Source organism: Urtica dioica, chromosome 6, assembly GCF_054948205.1.
Source record: "Urtica dioica subsp. dioica isolate 48M chromosome 6, U.dioica_male_clone48M_v1_H2, whole genome shotgun sequence".
In the NCBI taxonomy this organism is placed as follows: Eukaryota; Viridiplantae; Streptophyta; class Magnoliopsida; order Rosales; family Urticaceae; genus Urtica; species Urtica dioica.
Genome location: NC_142761.1, coordinates 42,486,518 through 42,506,846, shown reverse-complemented (window position 1 = coordinate 42,506,846; position 20,329 = coordinate 42,486,518). Strand labels below are relative to the sequence as shown.

General features: G+C 40.1%; 1 protein-coding gene across 3 annotated transcripts in view; it reads right to left on the bottom strand.

Moving 5' to 3' along the window:
* LOC149394354 (TMV resistance protein N-like) overlaps positions 1-19,761 on the bottom strand; it is a 33,703-nt gene extending 13,942 nt beyond the window's left edge. The window contains exons 1-3 of one of the 3 annotated variants that reach the window (XM_089616762.1): positions 19,477-19,761; positions 18,651-19,174; positions 16,384-17,488 (exon numbers count right to left, since the gene is read on the bottom strand). In XM_089616762.1, the coding sequence (XP_089472888.1) occupies positions 16,384-17,488; positions 18,651-19,138 (1,593 nt within the window). In that variant the 5' untranslated portion in view covers positions 19,139-19,174; positions 19,477-19,761. The remainder of the gene's footprint in view (positions 1-16,383; positions 17,489-18,650; positions 19,175-19,476) is intronic. The other 2 variants (XM_089616764.1, XM_089616763.1) reach the window with 2 other exon arrangements.
* Between the last annotated feature and the right edge of the window lie 568 nt (positions 19,762-20,329).

Sequence of the window (20,329 nt, the reverse complement as noted above, 5' to 3'; positions counted from 1 at the left end):
ATTTATCGTAATAAGAACAACAGTAAATCTTATTTACCGTAACAAGAATAAAAGTAAATTTTATTTACCGCAACATTTTGTAGTTAATCTAATAGGAAAATTATCAGAGATAAGGACTAGTTAATCTAACAGTAAATACGATTTACTAATTATTTCCGTGAACAATCGAGGACTAACAATCCGACAGTAAATCATATTAACCATTGAGTAAATCATTCGTTTCTATGGTAAATATGACTAGTTAATCTAACAGTAAATACGATTTACTAATTATTTCCGTGAACAATCGAGAACTAAAAATCCGACAGTAAATCATATTAACCATTGAGTAAATCATTCGTTTCTATGGTAAATAGAATAGTAAATCTTATTTATCGTAAAAAGAACAATAGTAAATCTTATTTATCGTAACAAGAACAACAGTAAATATTATTTACCGTAACAAGAACAATAGTAAATACGATTAACCATAACATTTTCTAGTTAATCTAACAGGAAAAAATATCAAATATGAGGACTAGTTAATCTAACACTAAATACGATTTACTAATTATTTCCATGAACAATCGAAGATAGTAAATCCGACAGTAAATCATATTAACCATTGAATAAATCACTCGTTTCTATGGTAAATATAACAGTTGTAAGGCTAGCTCAACCACGAAAGCCGTTTTCTTGGCGTGGAGGATGAATCTCTTGATGACCTTTGAAGCCACGATACGTTGTTCCGAGTCAAGATAAGCGCTCGGCTCGTCAATCAGGTATATATCAGCAGGCTGCACAAACCAAATCAACCGTTCCATTACTAAAACTTGAATCAACTAGATTTATAAAAGGAAAAAAAAAAACCCTGAAATAATCCTTCTTAAGTCTGTGTATCATGATTTCTTTCTGTAGGTGTTTCAAATCCATATTCTGTTTTGTGCTCGAGTACAGTTTTTACGAGGAAAAACTATCAGACCCTGACGTTTGAGTATCATGATCAACATAAATAGGATATTTCATTAAAGATATTCAAAAGAAAGGAATGATTCACAAATGGCTCGAGCCAAGCAACGGAATAAAAAAAGAGTTACCTTTCCAAGACGGAGACAAAGGGCAACTCTTTGCAGCTCTCCTCCAGAGAGATTAACGACTTCTTGGTCCATCAGCTGCTCTATTAGAAGAGGCTTCATCACATCAGACATGAATTGGGCCTCGACGAGCGGGGCTGCGGCGGCGGCGTTGAGGGAGAGTCGCCGAACTCAGCCAGAGAGCCCTCCAGAGGGACCTCGGAGATCTGACTCTGAACGGCGGCGACGACGACTCCGACGGCGGCGACGACGACGAGGTTCTCGACTGGTGGAACTTCCCGCTGGAGGGGCTCCGGGAGAGGAGGGACGCGATCTCCGAGGCTCGCGCCAAGATCGCCGCCGTTCTCCGAGAGAGGCACGGCGAGGCCTCCGGTAGCGGCTCTGGTCGTTTTCCTCCTCCTCCGCCGCCTCCGCCTCCGTCCGCTGCTGTGATCTGAGGAGGCTGATACCGAGGATTAGAGGCTGGTTAGGGTTTGGGTTGAGAAAATGGTATTTTTGGTACTTTGTGTAATATTGGCTATTTAGCTAAATAAACTAACATTGGCTACTATTTTAATATCCCCTCTAATTATGTGCTAGTTATTAACAAATCTCTAATTTTTATGCAAATAATCTGACATTTTGTGATTGTGTCCTTTAGGTCTTTATTCTTTGGAATAGCATTTTGGTCCTTGTCAAATAAGTAGATTTTTAATATAATTTAGCACCTAAACAACTTTAAAAAAATGACAAATTAATGGTGTGTTAATAAAATAAAGCTATTTAACTTTTAATTAATCCTTTTCGGATAAGATATAATTAACATAGTTTCTTTCATATAACAGTAACAAACGAGATATTTTGGGCTTATTTGTTTCTGCTTTATTCATTCCAACAGTAAAGTCAAATAACGTAAAAAAGCTGTTTGGTTTCTTACTCACTTTTTTTAACTTGGAAAATTTTTCTAAGTTGTATTTATTTTTTGTGAACAAAATGAGAAAAACTTTTTGATGTTATTTTTTTTCACCCTTCTTTCAAACTTTTTTTTCACTCTCTCCCCTCCTGTCTTTTTCTCTCGACAACACCACCGCATTAACCAATACCCAAACCTTATGGCCACCACTCTCACCGCTACAAGTTTCCGGACAATATCTCGGCGCCGCCCACAGACACCGTACTCATCGTCGGTGTCGGCGAAGAAACGGTTCCGTATGAATATCCAAATCTTGTATGAAAAAAAATGTGATTTACGTAATTAGTCTGGAAGTATAAGTGTCCGGAAATTTAAGATAGGCATTTTGGCAAAGGTGGCGCGTGATATTGTCAGAAAGTTACACTTTGACCTATTTTTTTCCATTATTTTTGTATCGGTAGCCTCTTTACTAACTTATATTCATTTAAAAAAAAAATTAATTAATTGTTGTTCCGAAGTAATAACTAAATTTAATGAGTACTCGATCCATTGATGTTACTAATAATTAGAAAAAAAAAATATACTAAAATAAAATAAGTTATGTTTATAACAGAAGTTTACCTATCTTTATAATAAAATCATTTCAATCCAAGAATGCAAAATTTTTTGTTGAAAATATGAACGTATGTTAATATTGGGTTGTCGATTTTTTTTTTTTTAAGAAAACAGGGCCTCGTTAAAACCTCCCCGCCCCCAAATAGGTGCGACGAAGAGGAAAGAGTACCCCACTACCTCATATTAAAACTCCGGTTGTCTGGTAAGGATACAAAACCGGAAAGTCGTAATTTCACGGCCCATTTACAAAGCGAATGAGCTACGAAAAGTGACTTCCTCACTGTCCATTTGAAACTTACAAGACTCAAAACAATCAACTAACAAACTTAAAATTAAAGTAAAAAGAAGAGCAAAGCTACTCCAATCTGGACTCGGTTTGTCGTTCATAAAGCTATCCATGAAAGCCTGATTGTCTCCTTCGACAATAACTCTCTTAGTATTGTGAAATTTTGCATAAAGCAGCGCCAAATGAAAGCCCTTTCATCTCAGCCTCCATAACCAAACGCTTCACTGAACCACACACAATTTCTAGGAAGTCGCCGAGCAATCTGACACGATTCTCCAAATCAAGAAGTTATCATTCCCGATCTCCAGAAACCATAGTATCGGTCACCTTGAAGCCTTCCACTGCATTCAGATCAAGACTAGGAACAAGGCGGTCTTTGAAATCAGTGAAAACCCCAACCTTGTTACCACTCCCAATCACATAGCAAGAGTTGGAAATATTTCTGTCTGAGCAGCCATAAGAACCACAATTATATCCTCGAATCTCCAAAATCCCATCCCGCCACTTATCTTCGGATGACTTTATACCATGTGTTGTTACGTTGTTTTGTTGGCTTTATTTTTTAGTGCAAGTGGTATGGAAAGATGTCGGGTGTTATGTTTCATCTTCTGGATTGACATCTTTCCTCGTGTGTGCAGACAGTATTTCAGGCAAGTTTCCAGTTTCGACAGATTGCTTCGCTGGTGACTTATTGCTGAGTTATTGCCTCGCTGCTGTCTTCATTACAAGATATCTGCCTCGCTGGAGCCTTCATTGCAAGATATCCTCCGCTGCTATCTTCATTGCACGAATATTCACTTTGATGGAGTCTTTACTTTGAGATATTCGCATGAGGCCGGGTAAGGAAACCCGAGATATCTTCCAGGATTGTCCAGCTGCTATAAAAGCCGTGTGCTCTCCCTTAGCAGCCTTGACACTTTTGATCAAACACTCAGAGCTCTTAGACGTGCAAGATCGGCGGACTGGGAGGCTGTGTGTTTTGGTTTTAAGTGGTGTATTCTCTCAAACACTATTCTACAGATTGAGTGTATGTGAGATTTGGGTTCTTGTGCTTTTCGTGATTGAAGGTTCACGTACTACTGAAGACTGAAGGTCATCCGAGCCAGGAGGTTGCTCGAAGGGTGGAATTGAGACGGAGCTCAAATTCAGGGGGAGTCCCTGTCTAGGTGATCACTGGTAGTAATAGTCTCTAGGTTTTATTGATTTGTTGATTGTAATCAGATATAACCTTATGTGTACTATTGACTACAAGATAGTGAAAATCCTTTCCACTGGCAGCGTGCCCCCAGATGTAGGTGTGTTTCACCGAACTGGGTAACCATATCCTGTGTACTTTGTTTACTGCACTTTTTGTTGTTTATCCATATCTGTGTTCAAGCAAGTTGTCGGACACATTGTCAACACATTGTGTGCGACATCTTGCCTTTGCAACTAATCAGAATTTCAATTGGTATCAGAGCAGGCACCTTGATCTCTTAGGTGGTTTCCTGTATTTTCTTTCTGATTGCCTATTATGGATAGTTCCCGAGAAGGAGGCTCTGTCAATCGCCCTCCAGTACTCGACGGAACCAACTATGGATATTGGAAGGCACGCATGACCGCCTTCTTGAGGTCCCTGGATAGTCGAACATGGAAAGCTGTGATACATGGGTGGGAAGCTCCTGTGACTACTGATGACAAAGGAGCCCGTACTGGAACCAAGCCGGAAAAAGACTGGACCCCCACTGAGGATGAGGCGGCCCTTGGTAACTCCCGTGCTCTCAATGCTATATTTAATGGTGTTGATAAAGATGTTTTCAGGTTGATAAATACTTGCACTAATGCCAAAGAGGCCTGGGAAATTCTCGCCGTTGCCTATGAGGGAACTACAAAGGTCCGGGAACAAAAACTTCAGTACCTCACAACCAATTTTGAAGCTCTCACGATGCTCGAGGACGAAACTGTCGCTGAGTTCAACGTTCGCATTCGTGATCTCGCCAATGAATCATATTCTCTCGGAAAACCCATGACAGATGAAGATCTTGTTCGAAAAACCCTGAGAGCTTTGAGCTCCAGATTCAAGATGAAAATCACGGCCATTGAGGAAGTTCATGACCTAAAGACGTTGAAATTCGACGAACTAATGGGATCTCTCATGACATTTGAACTCTCTCTTCCTAAGGTGGAAAAGAAACAAAGAGGGATGGCCCTCAAAAGTTCTGTTCATGAACCAAGGGATCAGGTATATTCAGACTCTGACAATGATATTGATGATACTATTGCTATGCTTGCAAAAAACTATGGCAGGGTCATGAAAAGACTCAATCAGATGAATGGGAAAAATGTCTCACAAGATGTCAAGGACAACTTCCAACAACGTTTCCAGAAAAATACTTATCCTCACAGGAATAGTAAAAGTGGTGAACGATCTGGGAAAGGCAAAGGCGTTCAGTGCCACGAGTGTGAAGGATTTGGACATATTCAGAAGGAGTGTCCCAACTTCCTCAAGAAACAGAAAAAGGGATACAACGCTACTCTTTCGGATGAAGAAGATGAAGAGAGCGACTCAGATCAGATAAGTAATTTTGTAGCCTTTACTGCTTCTGTTCATACTCATGAGTCTACTAATGAATTTGGTGAATGCTCTCAGAAATATGTTCTTGATGATGAACTATCTGACGATGCTATGAATGAAGCCTACAATACCCTTCATACCAAATGGGTTGAGGAATCTCAGATTCTAGATAAACAGGGTGCTCTCATCCTTACCCTGACTGAAGATAAAGCAAGACTTCTGGAGACTATTGTGGATCTAAAGAAGGAAGTCAGTCGTCTGAATGGCGAACTCGAGCACATGACTAAAACTGTTAGAATGCTGAATTCTGGGACTGACAGTCTTGACAAAATCCTCACCATCGGCAAACCCGCGAAGAACATGAAGGGACTTGGATATACCCATGGAGCTTCATCATCCCAGACTACGTTCGTTCCTCAAAAGCAGACTAGCCAGATGTCACGAAACTTGCCTCAACCATCTGGTAACAACAATTTTCATGACATTTCTCGATATCATCAATCTGGACCAAACAGGTCTCCTGTCAACAGACCTCGCTGGGTATGCCATTATTGTGGAAGAAAGGGACATATCCGTCCTTTCTGCTATCGTTTGTATGGGAGAAATGTCCGTCAACACAGGTCCATCCACAGAAATGTCTCTTCTCATCAACAACCTGCTACTCGGATGGAATGGAGAGTGAAGAATACCTCTTATCGTGCCAATATTGCCTACACCTCTCTGAGTGCTTCCACCGGGAATGACTGGTACTTCGACAGTGGCTGTTCTCGTCACATGACTGGGGATCACACCTTTCTGACCAACGTAAAACCTTACTCCAACTGCCATGTTACCTTTGGAGATGGAGTCAAAGCCAAAATTGTGGGTAAAGGTCAATTAAACTATCCTGGTATGTCTTGTTTGACTGAGGCTTTGTTGGTAGAAGGACTCACTGCTAATCTCATTAGTATTAGTCAACTTTGTGATCTGAATTTGCATGTCAACTTTACTCGTGATAAGTGTGTGGTGATTAATGAAGATCAGGATGAACTTATGCGAGGAAACAGATCTCGTGACAACTGCTATATGTGGAACCCCGCACCAACCAGCAAGTGTCTCTTGACCAAAGCTGATGAAACCAAGCTGTGGCATCAAAAGCTTGGTCATCTAAATCTCAGAAGTATGCAGAAAATTGTCTCTGAGAATGCTATCATCGGTGTCCCAAACCTGAAGATTGTCGAAGGTAAAATTTGTGGTGAGTGCCAGATTGGGAAACAGGTCAAGAAGTCCAACAAGATGGTGCAACATCTTACCACATCTCGGGTTCTGGAACTTCTCCACATGGACCTGATGGGACCGATGCAGGTCGAGAGCCTTGGAGGGAAGAGATATGTGTTCGTCTGTGTGGATGACTACTCCAGGTACACTTGGGTTGATTTTATTCGTGAAAAATCTGACACTTTTGCTGTTTTTGAAGCTCTTTGTAAGAAGGTTCAGAGAGAAAAATGAGAGAGCATAGGCAAAGTCATCAGAATTCGGAGTGATCATGGGAGGGAATTTGAGAACATAAGCTTTGCTAAGTTTTGTACTGAAGAAGGGATAGCACATGAGTTCTCAGCTCCTATCACACCTCAACAAAATGGAATTGTTGAAAGGAAAAATCGAACCCTTCAGGAGATGGCTAGAGTAATGATGTTGGCCAAGAATATTCCACCACATTTCTGGGCTGAAGCTCTAAATACTGCCTGCCATATTCACAATAGAGTTACTATTCGTCCAGGTACTTCCAGCACTCATTATGAAATATGGAGGGGGAGAAAGCCAAATGTGAAATACTTCCATGTTTTTGGTTCGGTGTGTTATATTCTTGCTGACAGGGATCCACGGCGTAAATTTGACCCGAAAAGTGATGAAGGTATATTCCTTGGATACTCTAGAAATAGTCGTGCATACCGTGTTTTTAACAAACGCACTAAGACTATAATGGAATCAATAAATGTGGTGATAAATGATGATGATCATGATGCTACTAACAGTCCTAATGATGAGGATGAAGTTTTTCCCAGTAACCCAGATATCAGGACAGATGCTGATAACCCTTTGGACGACATCTCCACTGGAAATCCAAATGTCAGGACTGATGCTGATGACAAAGTTAGCGACATTGTTCCAGATGAAGGCTCCCCTCCTGAGACTGAACAGAGAATCCCCTCTCGAAGAATTCAGAAAAATCATCCTGCTCATGAGGTGATTGGCGAAATCAGTGAAGGAATAAAGACTCGTCCAAAACCTCCTGTTAACTACCGGGAAATGATTGATAATCTCTGCTTCGTCTCTAAGATTGAACCAAAAAATGTTAACGAGGCTATTGATGATGAATACTGGGTTAATGCTATGCAAGAAGAACTGGTTCAGTTTGAAAGAAACCAAGTCTGGGAGCTGGTCCCCAAGCCTAACAATGTAAATGTCATTGGGACTAAATGGATTTTTAAGAATAAATCTGATGAACATGGTAATATAACTCGGAACAAAGCTAGACTTGTGGCGCAGGGCTATTCACAGGTGGAAGGCGTTGATTTTGATGAAACCTTTGCCCCTGTTGCGAGACTAGAAGCTATCAGACTTTTGCTTGGCATCTCGTGTCACCTGCAATTCAAGCTCTATCAGATGGACGTTAAGAGTGCTTTCCTCAATGGGTACCTGAATGAGGAAGTTTATGTAGCTCAACCAAAAGGGTTTACAGATCCCAGCTCTCCACAACATGTCTACAAACTCAGAAAAGCTCTCTACGGCCTTAAGCAGGCCCCTCGTGCTTGGTATGAAAGACTGACCCAATTTCTTGTGCAGAATGGGTATACTCGAGGTGGCGTTGACAAGACTTTGTTCGTGAAAAAGGAGAATGGCAATCTCATGATAGCTCAGATTTATGTTGACGACATCGTCTTTGGAGGAATGTCAAGCAAGATGGTGGATCTTTTTGTTCGACAAATGCAGTCAGAATTTGAGATGAGTATGGTCGGCGAATTAACCTACTTTCTGGGCTTTCAGATCAAACAAATGAATGATGGTATCTTCCTTTCCCAAAGTAAGTATGCCAAAAACTTGGTGAAAAAGTTTGGCCTGGAGAAATCCTCTCACAAGCGGATCCCGGCCGCTACTCACATCAAACTCACTAAGGATGAGCATGGAGAATCTGTTGATCAAAGTCTCTACAGGAGCATCATTGGCAGTCTTCTTTATCTCACTGCCAGCCGACCAGACATAGCCTACTCAGTAGGTGTTTGTGCGCGCTATCAAGCCAATCCCAAAGCTAGCCATCTGGCTCAAGCTAAGCGAATCATAAGGTACATCTCAGGTACTGCTGATTTCGGTTTACTATATACCTATGATACTTCCTCTACGCTTGTGGGATACTGTGATGCTGACTGGGCAGGTAGCACGGTTGATAGAAAGAGTACTTCTGGTGGATGTTTCTACCTTGGAAACAATCTCATCTCTTGGTTCAGCAAGAAGCAAAACTGTGTTTCCTTGTCCACAGCTGAGGCTGAATACATCGCTGCTGGGAGTAGTTGCACTCAGCTTCTCTGGATGAAGCAGATGCTCGCTGAGTATGATGTTGGACAAGATGTCATGACATTATTCTGCGACAACATTAGCGCCATCAACATCTCAAAGAATCCTGTTCAACACAGTAAGACCAAGCATATTGAGATCAGACATCATTTTATTCGAGATCTTGTGGAAGAAAAGAAGATCAAACTCGAATACATTCACACTGAGAAACAGCTTGCAGACATTTTCACCAAGGCTTTGGATGCTAACCGGTTTGAAAATCTCAGATCTTCTCTTGGGTTATGTGTTATTGATCAATAGCAATTATTGTTTATCGAATGATTTTTTGGTCTTAACTTTTGCGCTAATCCTTCGCTGACTCTTGTTCGTGTTACTAGTGTGTTATTTTTCTCATGGGCCCATGTTTCTGGTTGGCCCATTCGACTGATTTGCCGGGCTATATTGCCAAGTGTTGTCTCTCAGGGCCTAGGAACGTTCAAGGCCCACTTGAAGTTGCGACGTCGTTTTTCTTGCCATGTTCTCACTCATGCAGACGGTTACTCTTCCGAGAAAGAAGGGGAAGTTATTTCCTGTTTGAATTTCGAAATTTCCTATTCTTCTTCAGTGCTCTTAAGATTTGTTTCCCGAATTTGCTTTCTTACCCATTTTGACAGTTACCCTTGTGGCAGTTTCCCTAAATTTTTATTCAAAATGGTTGGGACAAGAAGTGGAATCAGTACTACCACTCCTTCTGAGAAAGCCACGATGAAGAAGAAACATGTCGCCTCAAAGAAACCTGGGGCTGAGAGTAACATGCATGGTGTCCGGGTTCGAGGTCTGAAACCCAGCATACGCGCCGATGGTCAGGCCGGAGGTGCGAACTCTGGGTTGACGGTCCCTCCTAAGAACCCATCTCTCTCTGCCGCCAGAAGCGCTATTCTGAAGAAAGCTGCTCTTTCCATCGCCGACATCACAGGAGAAGCAAGCTCCAGCAGTTCCTCCTCGGAAAAGGGACAAGACAATGCTGATCGCGAAGGAGAAGTTAGGTCTGGAGAGTCTCCTATCGAGAGCCCCCATAAGATTGTTCGAGGTAACCCCAAAGCTCCTAATGTCCCTGATGTTAGTTCTAGAAATAAGATTTCGCGCCCTGATGATCATGAGCCTACACCTGAGGATGTCATTGGTGGCATGATGGGCTTGAACAAAGATGTCACGAAAGATGTGCCCACATCTTCCCTAGGGCAAAAGAGGAAGGGTGATCAGGTTCAAGAGGTTGCAGAGGACATCCTCGCTTCTCTGAAGAAGAAGACTCAGAGAGATGATGATGTGTGCTTGGCTACTCTTCTGTCTGAAAAGAGGAAGAAGATGAAGTCTTTAGAAGAAAGCTCTCCAGTTGTCCCCATCCCGGCTCAGAAAAAGAAAAGGGAAAAGATGGGCATGATCAAGAAACGTATGAAGAAGCCGGCTCAGACTCCCTTGTCCCCAGTTGTTGAGGACCAGGTGATTGAAGAAGAAGACTCTGTTATCCCTCTCGGTTTGGGAAACAAAAGGTCTGTAGGAGGGCAAAAGCTGCCGAAGAATATTCCTGCTGCTCCCATGGATAATGTCTCCTTCCACAAAGAAGACGGTGTTCTCAAGTGGAGATATGTCTATCATCGTGCCATTTTTCCTGAAAAGGAACTGTCCACTGAGGCGCTGAAAATTAATGCCATTATGGAGCTTCTTCACGACGCCGAGATGCTGAGGACTGTCACTGGCATTGGAGTGTTCTATCCGGCGCTGGTTAAAGAGTTCATTGTTAACCTCTCCTCTTCCTTTGATTCTCCAGAAGACCCAGAGTTCAGGAAGGTCTTTGTCAGAGGTCACTGTTTTGAGATCTCTCCTGATGTGATCAACAAGTTTTTGGGCCGTGGGAAGATCATCACTGCTGATCGTGTTCCCTCTCTAGACATCATCGTGCAAGAAATTACTGGTAATGAGACCAAGGTCTGGCCCTCCAAGGGAACTTTGCCCTCTGCCGAGCTCACCGTCAAGTACTCTGTCTTGTATCGCATTGGCATCGCCAACTGGGCTCCCTCCTCTCATGGGTCCAGCATCACTGCAGATCTCGCTCGGCTCATCTTTCAGATAGGTACTCGCTCCTCTTTCGACTTTGGTGATTTTGTTTTTGATCATTTGGCAAAACATGCCAAGTCTTTTGCAGTAAAGCTTCCCATCGGCTTTCCCTCTCTTATCACTGGGATTCTGCTTGATCAAAACAAGAACATCTTGAGGAGCTCTGATGTGGTGGGTAAGCGTCCTGGTGCCCTTTCCTTCAGTCCCAAATTATTTGAAGGGAAACATGTTCAGGATCTTGTCAGACCTTCTGGCGAGACATCTGACGCACCTGCGAGCAATCTTCACTTGAGTTCCATGACTGAAGGTGTTCAGAGAAAAGTGGTGAAGGAACTCCTTGAAGAGGTTGAGATTCTGAAAAAGACCATCGAGACTCTCTCATCCAGGAAAGTCATGTGTGAAGCTCTTCTCAAAGATCTTATTGCCCCGAGCTCTGCCACCTCGTCTCAACCAGATCCTGCCGCTGGGTCTCATATCTCTGAAGCCACTGAAGACTCTGATTCTGAAGATGATGTGTATGTCTCTGAGAATGATCAGGATACTGTTGGTTGATTCTTTCCTGGTCTGTATTTTTCTCGTTTCTAGACATTTTTTTGTTCTCTTTTGTGCTTCAGACTGATGTGGTTTGTTCTTGGATGGTTTGTAAGACAGCTCCATCGTACTTTTTCTGCTGAATGATATGCTGTTTTCCTAGTTCTCATTCCTTTTTTTTCAGGCTTTTGTTCCTCCCTCTGTGTTGGTCGATCCTTGCCTTTGGTATCTTTTTGAGGCAATCAGGAGGAGAGGCGTCATGAGGTCATTTATTTTGACTCTCTTTCTGGTTTTGACGCTTGTATGAGAACTGGTCCTGGAAGTGCTTGCCTAAAAAATAGCCAAAGGGGGAGATTGTTGTTACGTTGTTTTGTTGGCTTTATTTTTTAGTGCAAGTGGTATGGAAAGATGTCGGGTGTTATGTTTCATCTTCTGGATTGACATCTTTCCTCGTGTGTGCAGACAGTATTTCAGGCAAGTTTCCAGTTTCGACAGATTGCTTCGCTGGTGACTTATTGCTGAGTTATTGCCTCGCTGCTGTCTTCATTACAAGATATCTGCCTCGCTGGAGCCTTCATTGCAAGATATCCTCCGCTGCTATCTTCATTGCACGAATATTCACTTTGATGGAGTCTTTACTTTGAGATATTCGCATGAGGCCGGGTAAGGAAACCCGAGATATCTTCCAGGATTGTCCAGCTGCTATAAAAGCCGTGTGCTCTCCCTTAGCAGCCTTGACACTTTTGATCAAACACTCAGAGCTCTTAGACGTGCAAGATCGGCGGACTGGGAGGCTGTGTGTTTTGGTTTTAAGTGGTGTATTCTCTCAAACACTATTCTACAGATTGAGTGTATGTGAGATTTGGGTTCTTGTGCTTTTCGTGATTGAAGGTTCACGTACTACTGAAGACTGAAGGTCATCCGAGCCAGGAGGTTGCTCGAAGGGTGGAATTGAGACGGAGCTCAAATTCAGGGGGAGTCCCTGTCTAGGTGATCACTGGTAGTAATAGTCTCTAGGTTTTATTGATTTGTTGATTGTAATCAGATATAACCTTGTGTGTACTATTGACTACAAGATAGTGAAAATCCTTTCCACTGGCAGCGTGCCCCCAGATGTAGGTGTGTTTCACCGAACTGGGTAACCATATCCTGTGTACTTTGTTTACTGCACTTTTTGTTGTTTATCCATATCTGTGTTCAAGCAAGTTGTCGGACACATTGTCAACACATTGTGTGCGACATCTTGCCTTTGCAACTAATCAGAATTTCACCATGTTTTCCTAGCCATTTTATCAAAGGGGTTGACAACATGTTTTCCGAAATTTATAGGTAGCCATAACATATTGGTTGATACTTTTGAGAATTGAAGGAGGTGAACACTAAAAGAAAAATAAAAAAATTGAGAGTCAAAGTGAAGTTCACGGGCCATCCATTCAGCTTAAAAAGGCTAAAAATGATACCTTGTATTTTCTGTTCCAAATTCATTAAAGTTTTCTACCACATATATGGCTAGTTCGCAGAGTTTCTTCGGATTACATGTTTGTCAAGGATTTCAACGTCCAATAATTCCACTGGAAATACCTCAGCATCAAGAGCTCAAGGGAACAAAAGGACCGAAGCATGTCTGTTCACAAAATTAGAGATATACTATTATTTCCAGATAACAAAATGAAAATAATCGCATGTTTAAAAATTATGTAAAAATCCACTTTCTTTTTAAATTGTTATTTTTTTCCCGCCGTTAATAAAAAAAATATACCACGTAATTAGAACTATATCTTCATTTGTATCAAAATAATTGTCTCGTTGAGACCTTCGCAGTTCGCAGTGTTAGCAAATTTATTGAAAATGGCGGTCTATATAATATGCTAAGATTTTTTCAGATCTAGCAAAGAGAAAGACAAGACATTTATATAATTAACAGAAATTGTGGACACTAATCTGAATAGACATTGTTCGTTGAACTTGTATCAAACTTTCTAGTTTTAATTATATATAAAAGCCAAAATTATGAATACTAATGAAACAGTTTTTTTATTTATTCGTTAATTTTCTTTTTTCACTTTTAATTCTTGACTATAAACTTTAGTTTCAACCTGTGTCCTACCACCTTTTCTTAAATTCTTCAGTATAAGAGTACAAGTAAAAAAAATAAACATATATTATGACCAGATATTACTAACAAAAAAAAATATTGATTTAAAGAGAACTACAGATGCCTTTTTAACTTTGGGTTTCAAAGCAGCAGCACTTTTACCGAGATTTGAGTTGCGAGAGAGATCCGATAGTTGACTCAGGCTGCTGCAATTAGTAAGTTTCAAGTACTTGAGATTTGAGTTGCTGCAATTAGTGAGATCCGATTCCCAGAGATTGAGGCGCCTGAGAGGTCAAGGAGTTGACTCAGTTTGTTGCAATTAGTAAGTCTCAAGTACTTGAGATTTGAGTTACGAGAGAGATCCGGTAGTTGACTCAGGTTTCTGCATTCAGTGAGATTCAAGTAATAGAGATTTAAGCACTTAGAAAGGTCAGGAAGTTGACTCAGGCTGCTGCAATCAGTAAGATGCAAGTAAGCGAGTTTTAAGCAGCGAGAGAGGTCAGGAAGTTGACTCAGGCTGCTGCAATTACTAAGATCCAACACCACGAGATTTATGCAGTTAGAGAGGTCAGGAAATTGACTCAAGCTGCTGCAATTACTAAGATTCAATTCCACGAGATTTAAGCAGCAAGAGAGATCCGGAAGTTGACTCAGGCTGCTGCAATCAGTAAGATCCAAGTACTCGAGTGTTAAGCAGTGAAAGATGTCAGGAAGTTGACTCAGACTGCTGTAATTACTAAGATTCAACTCCACGAGATTTACGCAGTTAGAGAGGTCAGGAAGTTGACTCAAGCTGCTGCAATTACTAAGATTCAATTCCACGAGATTTAAGCAGCAAGAGAGATCCGGAAGTTGACTCAGGCTGCTGCAATTACTAAGATTCAACTCCACGAGATTTACGCAGTTAGAGAGGTCAGGAAGTTGACTCAAGCTGCTGCAATTACTAAGATTCAATTCCACGAGATTTAAGCAGCAAGAGAGATCCAGAAGTTGACTCAGGCTGGTGCAATTAATAAGATTCAACTCCATGATATTTACGTAGCGAGAGAGATCTGGTAGTTGACTCAGGTTGCTGCAATCAGTGAGATCCATGTGCTCGAGATTTAAGCAGTGAGAGAGATCTGGAAGTTGACTCAGGTTGCTGCAATTAATAAGATACAACCCCACAAGATTTAAGCAACGAGAGAGATCCGGAAGTTGACTCAGGCTGCTGCAATCAGTAAGATCCAAGTACTCGAGTTTTAAGCAGCGAGAGATGTCAGGAAGTTGACTCAGGCTGCTGCAATTACTAAGATTCAATTCCACGAGATTTAAGCAGCAAGAGAGATCCGGAAGTTGACTCAGACTACTACAATTACTAAGATTCAACTCCACGAGATTTACGCAGTTAGAGAGGTCAGGAAGTTGACTCAAGCTGCTGCAATTATTAATATTCAACTTCGCGAGATTTACGCAGCAAGAGAGATCCGAAAGTTGACTCAGGTTGCTACATTCAGTGAGATCCAAGTAATAGAGATTTAAGCAGTTAGAGAGGTCAGGAAGTTGACTCAGGCTGCTGCAATTAGTAAGATCTAACTCCTCAAGATTTGAGTTGCAAGAGAGATCTGGAAGTTGACTCAGGCTACTGCAACCACTAAGAACCAAGCGCACGAGCTTTGAGTTGCAAGAGAGATCTGGAAGTTGACTCAGGCTACTGCAACCACTAAGAACCAAGCGCACGAGCTTTGAGTTGCAAGAGAGATCCGAGAGTTGACTCAGTTTGGTGCAATTAGCAAGATTCAAGTGCTTGAGGTTTGAGGTCTGAGAGAGGTCGTGGAGTTGACTTAGATTGTTGCAACCATTGAGAATCAAGACTTCCAACTTTGGCAAATCCTATATGAAAAAGTAACCGTGATTTAATGTGATAAGTCAGGCAATATAAGTGATTGAAAATACCAAATACGCTTCTTAGTACCTTAAGGTAGTGATATCAAACCTTGAAGTTTTAAAAAATTGCGATTCGAACCAATACCAAACTTCTCTAGCGTACTTTAGTGATATAACTAACTATTTTATACAAAAAAAATAAAATAAGTTAATTATTTAACATCTATTTAGCGTTTATGTTGAATAAATAGATACTTTCTAAAAAATGGATTACAAATTTATTATGTATTCGGAATGTGCCCTTTTTATTGAAAATATGAATGGAAGTTCAAGGAGGTGAATGCTAGGGAAAAAAAAGGTTTAATGGTCAAATTTCAATAATTTGAACGCTAGAATATATGAACTGTTGTGCTAAAAAATACCGGAAAACAATACCTTGTATTTCTGGCTCCAAACCCGATCAAGTTTGTCACTTTCAATGCACACCTCACGAAGATTCTTCGGATTAAAACTCTCTGGAAAGCATTTCAAGGGGCAACCCGTCCATCGGATATATCTCAGTGTAGCGGGAAGGAAATCAAGATATTCGGGGAATAAAATTTTGCCATTGTACGAATGCCAATCAATATTGAGAAACCACAGATTGCGCATTTCTTTAAAGACTAGAGGGCTTATGTCAGATTGTGGCATATCCTTCAAGAAAATTCCTTCAATTTTTTGTGTCTCCTAATCACAGTTCATACAAAAAAAATGACCACATTATGATAATAAACTGTGATTGCAATTAAGTTTTAAAGGATCTTGATATTCATAAGCATGACTTACTCGATTCTCTTCCAAGACATGGCAAATATCTGATGTAGACCACAATCTACTCCGCTCTCCCGGATCCTTTGATTCTCGACAAACAATTTCTTGGCCCGTTTCTTGGATCAAATCATGCATCCCTATAAAACCATATGTACCCACAGTGATGAGAGCCTTGTCAATGAGAACACTGATTCCCGCAACAACTCCGGAATATCTGTACCCGAGTATTCTCTTGATCTCATCTATCTTTTCGCCTTTAAGGAAGCAGGCAATATCGAGGAACATGTCCTTGTTGTTCTGGCTCAGTCCGTCGTAGCTCACTCTCAGTATGTCTTGGACTTCATGGTTTGGAGTTGAGTCAAGTAACTCCATTTCGCTTTCCCATTCTTCGATGCTCCTTGAATACAAGTGCCGACCCAAAACCGTGAGAGCCAATGGATTGCCTTTGGCGTACTTCTCGACAATTGTCTTTGCCAACTCCGAGTATCCCTCGGCCAAAGATTCATCTCCTTCTTTACGAAAAGCTTTCGAGAGAAAGAGCCGAAGAGCATCCCCAAAACTCAGGTCCTTAATTTTGTGTATTTCGTCGGCTTTGATAACCCTGAGCACTTGTGAATCTCTGCTCGTCACAAGAATTCTGCTACCTGGACCGAAGCATTCACGATCTATGGCCAGGAGGTCGAATTGCTTTACGTTATCGACATCGTCAAGGACCAAAAGAGTATTCCTTTGGCGGAGTCTATCCTTTTCGCGACGAGTGACATGTGTCAAGTTCTTCTCTTTCAACAGTTTCGAGAAAACTCTCTTTTGCAGGTCCAAGGATTGGTGCTTCGTAACTTCCTCTTTGGCGTTTTCAAGGAAATAGAAACCGGTGAATCGATTGTAGAATTTGTCGTACAAGATACGGGCGATTGTCGTCTTTCCGATGCCGCCCATTCCCCAAATTCCAATGACACGAGTGTCCTTGTTCGTCGAGTCGATACATAAAGATGGCTCAATCTTCTGCAAATTGTTATCAATTCCAACAAGACCATTTGTATCATAACTAGAAGTAGAAGGTATCATTTTTAATTCTTCCATGACAAATTCAACAATTTCTTTTATCAGCTCGGACTCGGACCTGAAAAATGTAAATAAACTTTAGTCAATAAACATAGCATCGAATTTTTTTTTACAAAGTTAATGAGTGTATTATATCCAAGGAATCAAATGCCGGAGAATTTCCACGATTTTCGTCGGGAAATTCGTTTCCGGCGAGTCAACGGCCGTCGAAAGCTGAATATGTCGTTTCGTCGTCGTTTTTCGCCGATTTTCGCCGATTTTCATCGTTTTTCATTTTTTGTCGTTTTTCGTCGATTTTCGTCGTTTGTCGTTTTCACTGTCGTTTTTTTTGCTGTCGTTTTTTTTTTAGAAACAAATTATAAAAAATATTATATACAATGTATCAAGTATTACATACAAAATATTATTATATATTTTAGTCTTCAAATATTTTGTGAAATATTTTGTGAAGATTCTATTTTATTTGAAAATATTACATACAAAATATTATATATAAAACATTACATACAAATTTATAAAATATTATACATTAATAGCACAAATTTATAAAATATTTTTTTTATATATATATACACAATTTCTATTGAAAAAAATTATATACATAATGTATTTTCTTTATATATGTTTCAAAATTGAAAAATATATGTATGATAACATGTATATATTTTGAATATATTTTGCCACATTTTTTCCGTTCGGCTTTCCATCGGCTTGTCGGTTTTCCATGGAAAACGGCATTTGAAAACGAAAAATCGAATGCCCTTTTCCACAGTTTTTCCGTTCGGTTTTCCATCGGCTTGCCGATTTTCCGTAAATCAGGATGCTCGAAATGGCAACGAAAACGGCATTTTTTTCCTTGATTATATCAAACCTTTAAATTATTTTATACTTCTTTTTTATATAAATATTTTATACTTTTTGGGTCAGTATTGAAAAACCCTTATGAGTAACTAAAGATATTTATTAATATTAAATTACAAAAAAAAAAAAAAACTAGACATCTATTACTCGTAAAATGAATATGCATTAAAAACCGGGTTTTGCGACTAAATAGCCAATTAAAATTTTTAGATTCGTAAAATAGTCAAACTTTTGTAATTTTGTGTTTTAATAATCACAATGATAATAGAAAAAAATCATTTAAAAGCTGGACTTAAGGTTTATGTCAACTAAAACCATTTATCAAATACGCCAAGGTACAACAATAACTAACAATTTACCTCGCGTCTGCCGAATTAAATCCGGATAGATCCGCAGTGGTTCTCAGAGATTCCCGCCACATCTTCAACTTTTCCGAGTCGTGTCCGAAGCGTGTTTCGAGTTCTGAGAATGCAACTTCGAAGCTTCTCTTTTGGTGCCGTATATTGGTGGGCTCCACCTTGTAGAACACCGGTAAAACAAGCTGTTTATCTTCTTTCATGCAACGGACGATGTGGTTGAGCTCATCCAGACACCACCGAGATTGGGCATAGTTCTCTGAGAAGACGATTATCGAGATCGCCGATGCCTTGATTGCTTCTAGAAGCACGGGCGAGATCTCGTCTCCTTTCTTGAGGTCATCCTCGTCTATGAACGCTTTTATTCCTTTATCGCCTAAGGCTTTGTGAAGAGTGTTGGTAAAGCCCCAGCGTGTGTCCGTACCTCGAAAGCTGATGAAGACGTCGTATCTTTTGACAGAGGTACTCGAAGAAGCCATGATTAAGTTCATCAACCTCCAAATATATCAACTGATATCAAGAGTTTTCTATCAGAAATGTAAAGGAAAGCTTATTAGATACGTGACATTTTGTGAAGTTAGTTTATGCAAAGTAAGTAGAAGGTAATTAGTTTATAATGTGAACATATAAGTTTAAAGTTTACTGCTATAACAATAAAATTAATAGGTGCGTTCCTCTACTTTTGTTATTTTTTTTTTACTTTTAGTAGTGTTTTACTTTCTTGTAATAAAAAGCAGTTGCTCCTCTACTTTAAAGATTTCGACTTCAGGTTTCTGCATCAACAAAAACAAATTCGCAGCGATTAAAATGTCAAGGTAAAACAATTTACCTCGACCCTAAATCCCAGCCGTATTAATTCGCAGTGATTTCCAGAGATTCTCGATCTGAAGCGCCTTTGATGTCTTGAAAACGCAGCTTTGTGGGGTCCACTTTGTAGGTCTTCTTGCAATGTGCTATATGGTTGAGCTCATCCAGACACCTCCGAGAATCTGTGAGAAGACGATTATCAAGATCCGCGATATCTCGATCGCTCCCTGAAGCGCAGATTAGATTTTGTGCGAGGATAGTAAAAGGAAAGTAGAAGAAGAAGAAGAAGACAAAACAACAAGATTGTGACTTTGCATGTGACTAGTTTTTTAAAACGGAAATGCTTTTCATCACGATGCACGATATTGAACGATTCACTCACAACGCGACACGTGGCACTGAACATCCACGTGTCGCGTTGTGAGTGGATCGTTCAACATCGTGCATCGTGATGAATAGCATTGCTCTTTTTAAAATATAAAGGAAGCACAAAGCAATATTGGCTTTTTTTTCTATGCACATGGTGGGCCCCACGTGCAAGTCAGTGTAGGTGAAATATAAGTGTATGCCGATAACAATTATTAACATTTGCTATTTTAATATACATAAAAAAATCCATGATTAATCATATTAAATTTATTAAAATACATATTTTGAATTGTTTATTAAGATGTGAATTTAATTATATATGAAATATATTTAAAAGGTAAATGAGTTTAGAAATTTTAAAAAATATAAAATTTAATATTGTAAAGATTGAAACTCATATTTCAATCAATTCCAGAAATAATCATACTTAAATTTATAGCATGAGAATCTTGCAATTTTCTTATGTACTTATTGAACAACATGAAGAAAGAAAATATAAATTAAAA